This window comes from Triplophysa rosa, unplaced genomic scaffold (assembly GCF_024868665.1).
Source record: "Triplophysa rosa unplaced genomic scaffold, Trosa_1v2 scaffold28_ERROPOS1528291, whole genome shotgun sequence".
Lineage (NCBI taxonomy): Eukaryota > Metazoa > Chordata > Actinopteri > Cypriniformes > Nemacheilidae > Triplophysa > Triplophysa rosa.
In genome coordinates, this window is record NW_026634304.1 from 1 (window position 1) to 13,504 (window position 13,504).

The 13,504-nt window shown below is 39.6% G+C and overlaps 1 protein-coding gene across 1 annotated transcript; it reads left to right on the forward strand.

The window, feature by feature from the left end:
* Positions 1-212: 212 nt before the first annotated feature.
* Positions 213-11,392, forward strand: LOC130550324 (tetratricopeptide repeat protein 21B-like). Its single transcript, XM_057327761.1, has 22 exons — positions 213-306; positions 560-752; positions 1,022-1,119; positions 1,201-1,395; positions 1,560-1,695; positions 2,195-2,352; positions 2,426-2,629; positions 2,809-3,047; positions 3,308-3,380; positions 3,463-3,573; positions 3,798-3,939; positions 4,016-4,116; positions 4,194-4,382; positions 4,454-4,564; positions 5,534-5,615; positions 6,169-6,319; positions 6,642-6,803; positions 8,083-8,263; positions 8,352-8,576; positions 8,661-8,781; positions 8,909-8,976; positions 9,179-11,392. Exons 1-22 carry the CDS (start codon positions 232-234, stop codon positions 9,254-9,256), a joined length of 3,093 nt encoding a protein of 1,030 aa, XP_057183744.1. The 5' UTR covers positions 213-231; the 3' UTR covers positions 9,257-11,392.
* Positions 11,393-13,504: the final 2,112 nt, after the last annotated feature.

Consider the following 13,504-nt stretch of genomic DNA (forward strand, 5'->3'; position numbering starts at 1 on the left):
CAATGGAGTTCAGTGTTGTTTGATGATCAACATTCTTCAAAATATCTTCTTTTGTGTTCTGCAGAAGAAACAAACTCATGCAGGTTTGACACACGAGGATGAAGAAATGATGAGAGAATTTTGGATGAACAGTCGTTGTAAGAGTGAGAAGATTGTTTCAGACTGTTTATTTACTTTAATTGCACATGAATCTCTTGTATATTTCAGGTAAAAAAGCATCTTCAGTCTATAATGAATGCGGTTGAGATCACGGAACCCAATAACAGCAGCTTACAAATCGAGATCGCCGCACCCATCAGCAGACTGGTCTGAATTAAACACTTAATTTCCTTACTTGTTATTCACATTTCTGTGGTGCAGAGCTGTTTGTGAGAGATGCCACTGTCCTCACTGGAGGCTGTCTGTATTCCTGAGTGTGTGTTTCTATGACACTCTTTGCCCTTGGGTTGTGTCCGAGTTCTTTTATTTTGCCGGCTGTTGTTTAAAGCAGTGTGTTATGTCATGTGTTAAGTCTTTCCTACGGTACGAGGATTTCACATGAATCTTTTCTCAATCGCAGTGTGGACACAACACAGAGATCCTGCAGATGTTGACCTCATTCATGCGACGGGTTTCATCACGCTCACCTGCGGCGTCTGACGTCATGTGTGAGCTCGGACATCTGCTCGCTCTCCAAAACATGTATAAAGAAGCTCATGCATGTTATTCCACAGCTCTGAAAACAGATGATGAATCTCTAACAGCTTTAGTCGGTACAGAACCTCTTCACATATATTGTTATCAGGGTTTCAACATTTTAGGTGTTAAATTGCATTTAACAGTTTTATGACAATTAAGCGCATGGCCATACACTGCAAAAACTACTATGTACAATTTTCATGTACATTTAAATATCTTTATCATATCTGTAGCAAATGATGTTAAAAATGATACATGCAGTACATCCAACATATTTATTTGTTAATGAAAACTAAATAAATGTGTAGGTTTTTTGACACGCATGTTAAACTTTGTTTTAAAGGACTGATCAGATGTTTACTGATGTGCGATCAGCTGGAGGAAGCCACCCAACAGCTCACCGCCTTCTGTGAAGTACACGAGTCTTTGGGAAATATTGCGGTAAAAATCTGCAGATTCTGTGTGACGCTGCAGGGTAATGTTATTGAGATGTGTAGATTTGTCATGTGTGATGTTTAACAGGAAGTGCTTCTGCTGAAGGCGGTCTCGCTGAGAAAGCAGCGAGGGGATGAGACGACGGTGGTCCAGCTTCTGAAGGACGCTACAGAGCTTCATTTCTCCGCTCTCCAAGGCCTCAGTTATGGTGTGGAATATTTGAGGATTCTGGACGTTAATTTCCTGCTGCACATAGTTCAGATGCACATGGAGCTAAATCAGGTTTCCCCAATTTATAACATTTTTATTTCACAACAACCAAACTCTTTGTTTTCTGTTGCTGGCAAATTAAGTAAATGTAAAACAAAAAATTTCATTCATTGGGAATGAGTGTTTGACACCAGCACCACGTGGGCTTTAATCCCATTTTTAATAATCTGTTACAGAATCTTGATCCAGGAGTCCCCAAAACTCAAGCGTTTTGGCTGAAACACTCGCATCTGATTTTAGAGACGATCATCAGAGCTGCTCCGGGGATATCAGTGAGCTGTTATCATATGGCCTATGTCAAATTTCTCCAAGGCAAGTGTGAGTCAATGAAAGGAAGGAAAGAAGGATAGAAGGAAAGAAGGATAGAAGGAAAGAAGGATAGAAGGAAAGAAGGAAAGAAAGAAAGAAAGAAAGAAAGAAAGAAAGAAAGAAAGAAAGAAAGAAAGAAAGAAAGAAAGAAAGAAAGAAAGAAAGAATGATCGAAAGAAAGAAAGAATGATAGAAAGAATGAAAGAAAGAATGAAAGAATGAAAGAAAGAAAGAAAGAAAGAAAGAAAGAAAGAAAGAAAGAAAGAAAGAAAGATAGAAAGATAGAAAGAAGAATGATAGAAAGAAAGAATGATAGAAAGAAGAATGATAGAAAGAAGAATGATAGAAAGAAGATAGAAAGAAGAATGATAGATAGAAAGAATGAAAGGAATGAAACCAAAGAAAGGAAAGAAAGAAAGAATGATAGAAAGAAAGAAAGAAGATAGAAAGGAATGAAAGGAAGTAGGAAAGAAAGAAGTGTGAGGTGTATTTGTGTGTGCAGGTGATGTCGGAGGATGTCAGCGTCTGTTGGACGTGTGTCTGGAGAGAGAGTTGCAGACGGCCGAGGTTTGTCTTCTTCAGGCTCGACTGCACCTGCACGCAGGAGATCACAGCGCTGCTCTCAACTCTCTGGAATCTGCCGTCAGCATCAATTTCCAGGTTCAGTGTTTACAGTTACAGTGTTGATTTGTGTTTTTAGAGATTAGAAAAGTGTTTGGTTGTTTGTTTGCAGATCAGAGATCAGATCCAGTTCAACGTGATGAAAGCTCGAGCTCTTGTGAGGTCTGGAGATCTCAAGAGCGCCATCCAGTGTCTGAACATCACAAAGAACACGGCAGGTGTCCGTCGGCCTTCAGAGGGTTCACAGTCTTGTGTCAGAGAAAGAGTTTGTGTTTATCTGGAGCTCACGGAGGCGTTGAGACTCGCCGGCGATCAGGTGCAGTGTGTGTGTGTGTCTCTGGATGAGCTTTCTCACGTTTGACCGTGTTTAAACTAAAGAGACGGCAAAACATGTGGCCATCATTCAGGTCTGGGGGAACATGAGGATGATTCATTTTCAGATCTTTATTTCTGATTCTGGTTCTCATGTGTTCAAGATGTTTTGTCTTTTATTAGCACGAGGCCGCTAAAGTCCTGCAAGAGGCTATTCTGCGTTTTAAAGGAACGTGTGAAGAAACACGCGTCACGCTGGTCAGTGTTGATCTGGCTCTGATGAGAAATGATGTGGACGCCGCTGTGGTCATTCTTCAGAATATTCTGCCTCATGAGTCCACTTACATTCAGGCCAGAGAGAAAATGGCTCACATTTACTTGGAGAGAAGAAACAACAAGAAGCTTTACATTGCCTGTTACAGGTGAGAATGACATGACATCTGTTGTTCTTTATATACTGTAGATTCTCTGTCAAGTTTGTGAGTTATTGAAAGTTACATTTTACTTTGGGTTTTAAATATACCTTTCATAATACAAAGAATAAAACATGAAGTGCATTTTAAAAGCCAATTTTTGGGCGATGTTTCAACCCGACTATACATCACGGTCGTATATTTGTTCAGATCATTTTTATAAATGTGTTTGATAGCTTCACAGTTTAACATGCATCTCAATGTTTCAGAGAAATAAGTGAGCAGTTACCGGGAGCTCGTAGCAGTGTCCTGCTGGCTGATGCCTTTATGAACATACAGCAGGTGATGTACCTTCACACTTTCAGGTTTATCATTTCATTCAAGACTTTATAGAGCGGTCCGTTCAGATATTCCCTTCTTACAGCCAGAGGAAGCGCTTCAAATCTACCAGGAAGCAGAGAGGACGTCGCCTGAAGACACTGCGTTAGCCATGAAAGCCAGCCGTGCGTTCGTGAAAGCTCATGAATATGACAAGGTGAGACACTGACACACGTCACTGGATTACATCAATATCATGAACTTTTGACTTTTACTCGTGTCTTAAGAAAATGATCCTTGGTTTTTTATTCGACAAACGTAGTCAAAGTGAAGTAACCAAGCTTTCGGGCTGATTGGTTAGCATCAGTTTTACTGCAAATACCATGATTGAACTACACTAGAGACTGTATGGAGGTGAGTCATGGTGTGTGATTCATTCAGGCGGCGAGCGGTTATGAACGGGCTCTGAAGGTGGACGAGCAGGACTGCGTGTTGAGTTTGGAGCTGGCTGATCTTCTCTTTAAACGTCAGGAGTTTGAGAAAGCTCAGCGGCTCCTCCAGAAAGCGTTGGAACATGAACACGGTACAGAATTTGTCTTTGTGAAGTAGTAGAAACAGGAATGGTGGCTCTCTAAATGTTCTTGTTTTTGCTCTTGCAGCTTCTTCGTTGGATGTCATGATGAATGACGTGAAGATGTTAAGAGTGTTAGTGAAAGTTCTGCGTGTCATGGACGAGTCGCCTCTGGACGCTGTGCAGAAGGTCTGTGAGCTTTTCCAAAAACCTATCTAAGCAAAACCTCTCGCGTGTTCTTCAGGTTTCTTCTTCTTGTGTCCCAGGCCCGTGATCTCCAGCAGAAGATTGTGAACAGGGTTAGAAATGAGCAGCCGGCGCAGTTAGAAGATCAGATGAAGCTGTTGGCAGACATCTGCTGTGACTGCGCTCAGGAGTTTCATCTCAGACTCGAGCTGGAGATGGCCAGACGTCACTATACAGACGCTTTAAACTACAGTCCAGACAACGAAGAGGTCAGGAGATTCCAGCAGATCTCTCATCATACATGAAGGGAAGGTTTGATAACATCTGTGTGTCGATGCAGATCATGCTTCATCTCGCTCGCTTATACTATGAGCATCAAAAACTGGATCATTGTGAAGAAATGTGTCGTCAGACTCTGAAACTTCATCAACATCACGCAGAGGCATCAATGGTGTGAAGTATAGGATGTTTATTATAAAAGAAAAAGTTTAGTCATGTCATTTTTAACCTGTATAATGTGAGGGAGGTTCAGTGATGACGGTCTTTCTCTCCTGTGTAATTCTTAAAGCTCATTCACGTGTGTGTGAAACATGTTTCCTGAAAATGCGTTAGTTAATGTGTAGCTAATTTGATGGAATTGACACTAAACATGCAGTTTGGCAGTTTATAAACAACCACAATATACAGGTTTTGAACGACACGGAGGTAAATTGTTAAAGGGACAGTCCACCCAAAAATGAAAACTCTGTCATCATTTACTCACCCCAAAGTTCTTCCAAATCTGTATACATTTATTTGTTCTGATGAACACAAAGAAAGATATTTGGAAGAATGTTACCAACTTGCAATTCTGGGGAACGCAAACAAATGGTAGTCCCAGAACTGTTTGTTGTATTGCTCAAAATATATTTTGTGTTTAACCGAAAAAAAAGATACAAATTCTTTTTTCTATGGTAGTCAATGGTGCCAAATATCTTTCTTTGTGTTAGTTGGAACAAAGAAATTTATACAGATTTGGAACAACTCGAGGGTGAGTAATTCATGACAGAATTTTCATTTTTGGGTGAACTATCCCTTTAAATGGTTCTCTAAAGCAGTGGTTCTCAGACTGGGTGCCGTGGCCCCCTGGTGAGCTCCAAGGAGATTTAGTGGTATTTTATGAATTGTAAAAATGTATCATCAGTTTTATGCAAGCAAACATCAGAAAAATAAGACAACCAACCAAAATAATTGATGTTCCAGCATTGTATAACTGAATATGTTTTTGGTTTCATTAAAATTCTGAGTTTAAGATTTGAAGTCTTTGTTTGGGGGGCCGCAAAGTGATGCACACTACACAAAGAAAATGTTTGAGAACCACTGCTTTAAAGTATGAATGATTTTTTTCCTCAAATGTCCGTCTGTATGATTTCATCCTCAGTTGTTGGCTGATACTTTGTTTTGGAAGAATCAAAAGGACGAAGCAGTCCAAATGTATGCTGATATTATGGAGCGATATCCAGGTGTGGAGTTCACATGATGTATAGATATGAACATGTAGATGTGACGTCCTCCATCCCCTAACATTCGATGTTAAAACAGTCATTTTCCTCTTTGTGTCTACACAACAATACATAACATTTGATATTCATGCATGTGTTTAACTACAGTTGCAGAAGGCAGATTCTCTCGAGTGTTCACAGACTGTTTCAATATGGCGGACGACTTGTGTTTATGCTGCCTTTACGTGCTCTCGGAAATTCGATAATTCCCACTTCAACCCGGAAATATTTTATGGAGCGATGCTCATTAAACGCTAACAGATACTTGTAATGTTTAATGCTACTAAATCCAGACGTTACTTCCGGGTTGAAGCGGGAATTATGAAGGCAGCATAAGCAACCAATAGAAATGTCCTTCAAAAATGTTGCATCTGTGTCTATGACATACTGTAATGCCTGTTACAGAATATTTCACTATCAAGTATGTTTCAAATGTAATAAACACACAGTTTATTGTATTTAAATGACCGAAGATGATATTTTAATTCGACTGTATTTTCTCTGTTTTCATCAGACAACTTTCATGTGATGGTGAAGTTTCTGCATGTTCTGCACAGACTGGGGAATCTTGATGCTGTGCCGTCTGTTTTTCAAGCGTGTGAAACGTTCTGTCCGCTGTCGGTTAGAGGAGCAGCTTATAACTACTGCAAAGGTCTTTACTTCTGGTCAGTATCAAACATCAGCTTCATACATGTACAGCCCCATTTAACACATCATTTCTGATATAACTGCAAATCTTTTCTTCTTTAGAAAAACTAGATCAATATAGCATATTTGTCATGAATTGAGCCACAAATATAAATGTCTCATAAACAGCTTCACATGTTTCCAAAAGTCATTACATGATTTTATCTTAGCTTTATGTGTGTGTTTTGTATTGTTTTAATGTTGTGACATCAGCGCCTGTTCCATCCAGACTTACAAGACTGAACATGTATTTCATGTGGTTTTAATATTCTTCATATGAAAGTGAGTTGTTGTTCTCAGGTACATGTATGAGGTGAGAGAGGCTCTGATTCATCTGAATAAGGCCAGAGGAGATTGTGAATGGGGAGAGAGAGCCGTAGAGCTGATGGTCCAAATCTGTCTCAACCCTGACAAGGACGTTTTTGGAGCAGAAGTTCTAGAGAAAATACAAACAGATGTGAGGTGAGTTTGGAAATATGGATGGTTTCATCTGAACAACATAAACAAACGTTACTGCGCACGTGACCCCAACTGAACTTCCGGTGCACATTCACAAACAACAGAGCGCCTGTAGATTACTTCTGATAACAATCAAAAGAAACCGAGAAGAAGCGTTACTTGGCTAAACTCGTCTCTCCAATATTTTGAATTTGGACTGCGATACCAAGCTCAACCGCTAGATGTCAGTGTACCATACGGTTTCCTTAAATGCGACCGAACTACAGGACCCATTCAACAAATTGTTTATTTAATAAATGAACATACAACAAAATTCAACAAGTCATTTATTTAATACAATTATTATACAATAAAATAATAATAGAAAGTAATATTAACATAAATTAAATTAAATTTCAATGTATGAGCTCACGGTGTCTCACGCCAATAACCTGGAGAGATTGGTGAGTACACAAGTGAGGAAATGGCTTGGGCTACCAAGATGCATTAGCAACATAGGGCTGTACGGGAATGGAGCTCTCTCTCTTCCCATTTCAAGTCTTGTGGAGGAATATAAGTGCACAAAAACAAGGTTAGAGATGACGCTCAAAGAATCCTGTGATCCCTGTGTAAGAGATGCTGCTCCAACAACAGCGGTAGGAGATGCAAAGGCACATCGTGGGACAAGTGCAACATGGCAGAGGGGGTCAGGCGCACTCGCGTCCGATGAAACGGTCTATAGAGAATGTGAAGCTGACGTCACGCCCTATATGTTGCAGTGGCGCCGCCATCTTGGGAGGATCACACTCCACTGTTATTATTGTTTTGATATGTACTGTTACTTGTTTTGTTTGATATATGGAGAAATCAAAAGTGAAAGAACCATGGGCTTTTCCTGAACGACTCTGCGTAATGCTATTGCAGTTTTTAACACAGCAAGACCGACCTACCATAGGTATATTTCCTAATCAAACAAGAAAAACAAAACACTGCATTGAACGCACTAGCAGCGTTCAACATTCAATGTGGCGTGACGTCGATTACCAAGCTCTATCGAAGCACTTCTGTATGTAATCTATTGCTCCTTTAAGGTCGTTTAGGTTTTTATGTCTCTGACATCACAAAGTTCTAGATGTTTAGTCATTTTTGCAGTTTGGTTTCAAAAAAAAAAAAAGGTTTGGTTGTAGTATATTTCACAGTACAATGAACTCTTTTGTACTCTTATAGAATGAAGGAATAGTTTTGAGATATAAGCCGTTGACACTCTATTGAACATGAGCGGATGAGATCTGATTGTTTGTAGTGAATCAGAGAATCAGACGGGAATCAGCACAGCTCAGAATCTACTGAAGGTGTTCCGCACTCGATCCAGATCTGAAGAGCAGAAAGTCCGACTGCTTCAGAATCTGTGTCTGATCTACAGTAAAGAGTCCAGACAGATTGAGAGAGCCGTGCTGGATCTCACAGACATGCTGTCCAAGAACGTAAGACTGCTGGATGTGTCCCGTCTGTTTTCTGTTCAATGCGGTGTGATCGATCAGATCAGTGTTTCAGCTGGTGTCTGGTCTGTAGGTGATGCTGGAGGCATGTTTGCTCGCGGCGGCTCAGGGTTTTCTTCAGTTAAAGCAGATCCCCAGAGCCAGAAACTTTCTCAAACGTCTCGCTAAGATGGAGTGGAAAGATTCTAATTCAGACGACCTGGAGAACGCCTCTCTGCTCATGGCTGATATGTATATAAAGATGGGAAAATACTCGCAGGTGGACAAACTACTGCAAAACTCCATACGACACAATAAGGTCTGATCGTGTTTCGGAACAAAACTGATCTGGACTCTGAATGTTGAATGATGTTTATTATTAATCTCTTGATTTTTTATTCAGTCGTGCAGTAAAGCGTACGAGTATCAAGGCTTTATGATGGAGAATGAGGAGAGATACACAGATGCGTCGCTGCAGTATGAACTGGCCTGGAAATACACCAGCATGATGGATCCTGCCATCGGTGAGAACTTCTCATCATCCCGGTGTCAATTCAAACTGATTCTTATATTTCATTATTTGTTTATACTGATTTTAGCTGCTAAATGACTAAATGTAAATGTTAATGATGGTTTTGAATGTGTTCGCAGGGTTTCGTCTGGCCTTTAACTGTCTGAAGTGTAAGAATTACACACGAGCTGTTGATGTTTGTCGTCAGGTTTGTGACCATATAAAGCTGCTTCAGTTCTTACTCTGTGTATTAGAGAATTGTACTGTCACAATGATCTGTTTGATCGATGTTTACACATTTTTCTTGTTAAATTTCACTCAAATGTCACATTACAGAATTAATTATTAATGTGTGTTTGCATTCATTCATATTGAACCTTTCCTAATGTTGGTCATGTGCTTCTCTGTAGGTGTTGCAGCGTTTTCCGGACTATCCTCAGATTCAGGATGAGATTCTGACCCGAGCTCAGGCGTCTCTCCGTCCGTGAGCTGTAGTCACGTGTCCTCTGTTCTCTCCTCACACACTTCTGTTTTCTGAGAGAGATGTTCGTTAGAAAGACCAAATTCACATTCAGTTTTTGTATGCGTAGCAGAGGAAATGCAGGAGGTTAAAATCATGTGTGCACTTCTAAAACACTGATCTAATTCATATTCGTACAGAAGAAATGACGTATCTGTTATGTTTAATGAAATATGAAAATTCACAGGGGAATTTAAAGTGAGCTTTGTGTGTATGCAAAACATCTTATGATGACAATTACATTGATTTCAAATGATGCTTCTATACACCATGTTTCAAAACCTTGAGATTTAAATTTTAGAGTTCTAGAGTATAAAACCTTTCTGTCACTTAATAGCAGTAAGAACATACAGGAACATTTAACATACATTTTACATTTATTCATTTGGCAGATGCTTTTATCCAAAGCGATTTACAAGTAGGAGAGCATATAAACATTTTGTCAACACGCTAAACAGTACCGTTAGATTACAGTAACATCCGACAGAATCTCAAAATCTAAGAGCAATGTTTTCAGTCCGATCTTTCACCAAATGATTCCTAATTCAAAAGCTCACCTATTTCATTTAGATGAAGACTGAGGACAGAAGACATCTCTGGGATGGTTTAACTTTGATTTTCAATATTTTTATTGTTGTTTTATATTTAAATATTATATATTATATATATATATTAAAATTTCAGGGTCACTTTGCAACCCAGCTGTGCATTGAGTCGTGTCAAACTTCTCCATTCAATTCATCATAGATCTAGATAACATTTGTCTGTATTCATGAATATTTATTTATTTAATTTGTGTGCAGTACCGCAGTCCTCCTGCTGGAGGTGTCGCAGAGTTTGTTTTGAGAGTTTATAAACCAGGGGTCGGCAACAGCGGCCCTGGCAGTAGTGACCGATTGCAGAACAGCAGAACCATACGTCACAGCAGCGCTATGGCAGCAGCGCCATGGCGGCAGTCTCATGCCGGAAGTGGGCGGAGTCACAGTCTCAGATCGAAAGTAGTGAGACGTAAAGGAATGTCACGGCGGAGAAAGGGTACACGGTTGTAAAAGTTGTCTTCGATTGTTGTTGGATTATAGGGCTGTCACGATAAACCGACGATAAATATCAGGTGATTTATGCACAGCTTTTGAGTGAAGTACGGTAAAATGCTGCTGCATCCGAAAGCCAGAGGGCGCGCTCGTGCGGAAACTCCAAATACGCACTGCAGAAGAAGACCATAACACGCTGTAGAATCTAGGAAATGCCTATGGACATCTTTCATTGTTACTCAAGCCTCATCAGGTATTTTCATGATAATAAAGTATATTATAATGATCATGTTTGACGGGGGTTGCTTTTTCAAATGCGACTCAAACTCGCACTGCTTTTAGATCGAGCAGCATTTCCTACTGATCCCAGAGCCGTGCTTCACAGACAAGCTACACATTGAAAAAATATCGACACATTGCATATCGCAGCCAGCTCGATTACAATAGGATTTAGTGGTATCGTGATAAATTATCATGCAGGCCTATTGGATTATCTGACGCTGAACGAGGAAGACCAGAAAAAGCCCTTCTGCAGCTTTCACATGCAGAAACGAATGACTCTGCTGGCCAGAGAGCCTTTCAGGTTTCGCTTTGAATTTAAGGGTGATAACGGACATTTTCCTTAATGAGCGTCTGGATAAAACATGTCTCAGAATTAATTGCATGTTTTAAGAATTTTTTTTATTATAGGTTACCGTTTAATCTAATTTAGTTAGGTTTCATTTTTGGTTGTTATTGTGTGCCTTCTGTGCAAAAGCATTTGTTTGATTTTGTAATGTTAGTTTATGATGTGTAGTGTATAGCACACGTACTGTATGTACTATGAAAAATTGGTTAATACTTAAATGATTGTTAAGTAAAAATAAACTAAAATGTTATATTGCTCAAAATGTTGTTTGATTTAGCATTGCACTTCATTTATGCTGGTCATCTTTTAAGACACACAACAAAAATATTAATACACTTTAGTTTTTAGCTGTTAACAATACGATACATTTCTCAGAGAGTGTAATTTCTCAGAAGATTGCGGATGTATGGAGTAGACAGGAAAATTATGTTTCTCAGTCTGTATTATTAGGTACAGCTTGTCCACTTGGTACGGTAATCTCTCGGTAAAGTCCTAAATGCTTCAAAGATTATTGGACCGAATGACTACCCTAGTGTTCAAGCTCTACGAGCTATGTACATTGAACGAGGCCAAAATGATTTGAAATGACCCGTCTCATGTACAGTGAACTCTTACCCTCTGGAAGAAGATTTATAACATCTCATTACAAACTAAACAGATTTAAGAACTCCTTTGTGCCAACATCAACCAGACGGCTGAACATGGAACATCTATTTTTATTAGTATGTTTTATCATGTGTATATCTATTGTGTGTATGTTTCTTACTGTATGTATTATTAAGATACATACTATCAGGTCGGAGTAAAGCTATTGCTATTGAAGTCCACTGCAAATGGCCAATAAAGTATATTTCATTCATTTCATTTCATTATTAACATTTTTGTTGAAGCATTATATGTATTACACGCCCGCACATAAATATATATATATATATATACGTATACGTCTTTTCAATTAAAACCTTTTAATTAAATACTGACTTGACACTAATAGCTTACAATTTTGAAACGCTCCGCAATGCTAAGTAGTTTGTTAACGTTTGCTCCGCCCACTTCCGCCATGAGACTGATGCCATGGCGCTGCTGCCTTGTGACTGCTGTGACGTATGGTTCTGCTGTTCTGCAATCAGAGGTATCTCGGCCCTCGCCCTCCAGCAATAATATTTGGCCTGCGCCAGCAGAGCATGTGAGCGAAGCGGAGCGTTAATATTTCCCATAAATAAGCCCAGGATGTGTTAATCAGTTGTTGTGGATGTCAAAACGAAATCGCGTGGCCGTGAATCAGGGGTGTAGTAGAGACGAGGATGAATCTCGGGTTGATATTGTAATGCTGCCAGGATAGCTTCCTGCAATCCATTTTCAATAACACCCTGTCTTAACATTACACCGCACGTGAGCAGCGCGGCAAAAGACTATAACCCATTATAAACAGAAATTCTGCCCCTGGATGCGATGCGATGGAACAAACGCCTTATTATTAATGGTTTCTATGGTCATTTGTTGCACTGCTCGCGTGTGGAGTAACAGGGTGTAACATTTACTCCTCGTGCTTCAGACATGGTGCAGGTTTGGTTAACAAAGCAGTTCGTCTCTACATGGGAATTATTATGATTATGGCGTTATAATTCCAGATCAAGTTGCATCTCATCTCAATTACAGCGCAGATTCATTGCATGAGCAACACATTTTCACTGGTGTGAAAGAACGCCATCATGCTGCTATGCTTTCTTGTGCTGCACATCTTGTTTTATAGTGGTACACAGCGGTGGTAGCATTCCCCGATAACAACGGTTCCTAATCCTGGTCTCATGACCCCCAGGCTCTACACATTTTGTATATTTCTCTTATTCACCTTAAGATGTTGGCTTAGTAAGTCCGTAAGTGCTCTGCGAAGTGGTTATCACTGGATATTCTGCCGTGATTCCAGTTCGTAAGGAGCGTGAATTATGTTCCATTCGAAGGAATTAACCCTGATAAAACACACCTGAAAAAGACTTTCACATGGGGCATTAAAGTAGCGCGAGAGCATTTCGAGAACAGCCGGCTTGCTCAGCTATCAGGAGCGGCTGCACCGAGTAGTATCTGACTGCAATATCGGAGGCTACACTCTCAGGACTGCATTTCTGGGGACGCATTTCTAGGACCCTGCGACAACGGAAGTGACGAGTCGAGTGCATTTCCAGAATGGACGAGTGTGAGTGTCAAATTTAAATTAATTTTTATTAGTTCAACATTAAAAACATTTTATTGGAAAGTTAATGTAGCCGAAGTGAGTTGCTAAATAGTCTTGAATGCAATATATAGCCACAATATAAGCTTCTAATGCTGTAAAACGAGTTGTAAGTATATTCGTTTAGCGAAACTGTAGCACGACTGGCAAGCGTATGTTGATTTTGTGATTATGGGATGATTATTAATTCTAGAGCCAGAACAATAAACTGTAGCACTCTTAGTTGTGAAACCTTGTTAATTACTTAATTAACAATGATTTACTTAATTACTTAATCATTCATTCATTGTTTTTCCATTTTAGGTAATTTAAATTAATCTTAATGTT

Coding starts and splice junctions, on each gene's coding strand:
- LOC130550324 (XM_057327761.1), top strand. CDS start 232: ATGAATGCGGTTGAGATCACGGAACCCAATAACAGCAGCTTACAAATC. Junction 4,117..4,193: donor CTCTGGACGCTGTGCAGAAG/GTCTGTGAGCTT, acceptor CTTGTGTCCCAG/GCCCGTGATCTCCAGCAGAA. Junction 8,264..8,351: donor CAGACATGCTGTCCAAGAAC/GTAAGACTGCTG, acceptor TCTGGTCTGTAG/GTGATGCTGGAGGCATGTTT.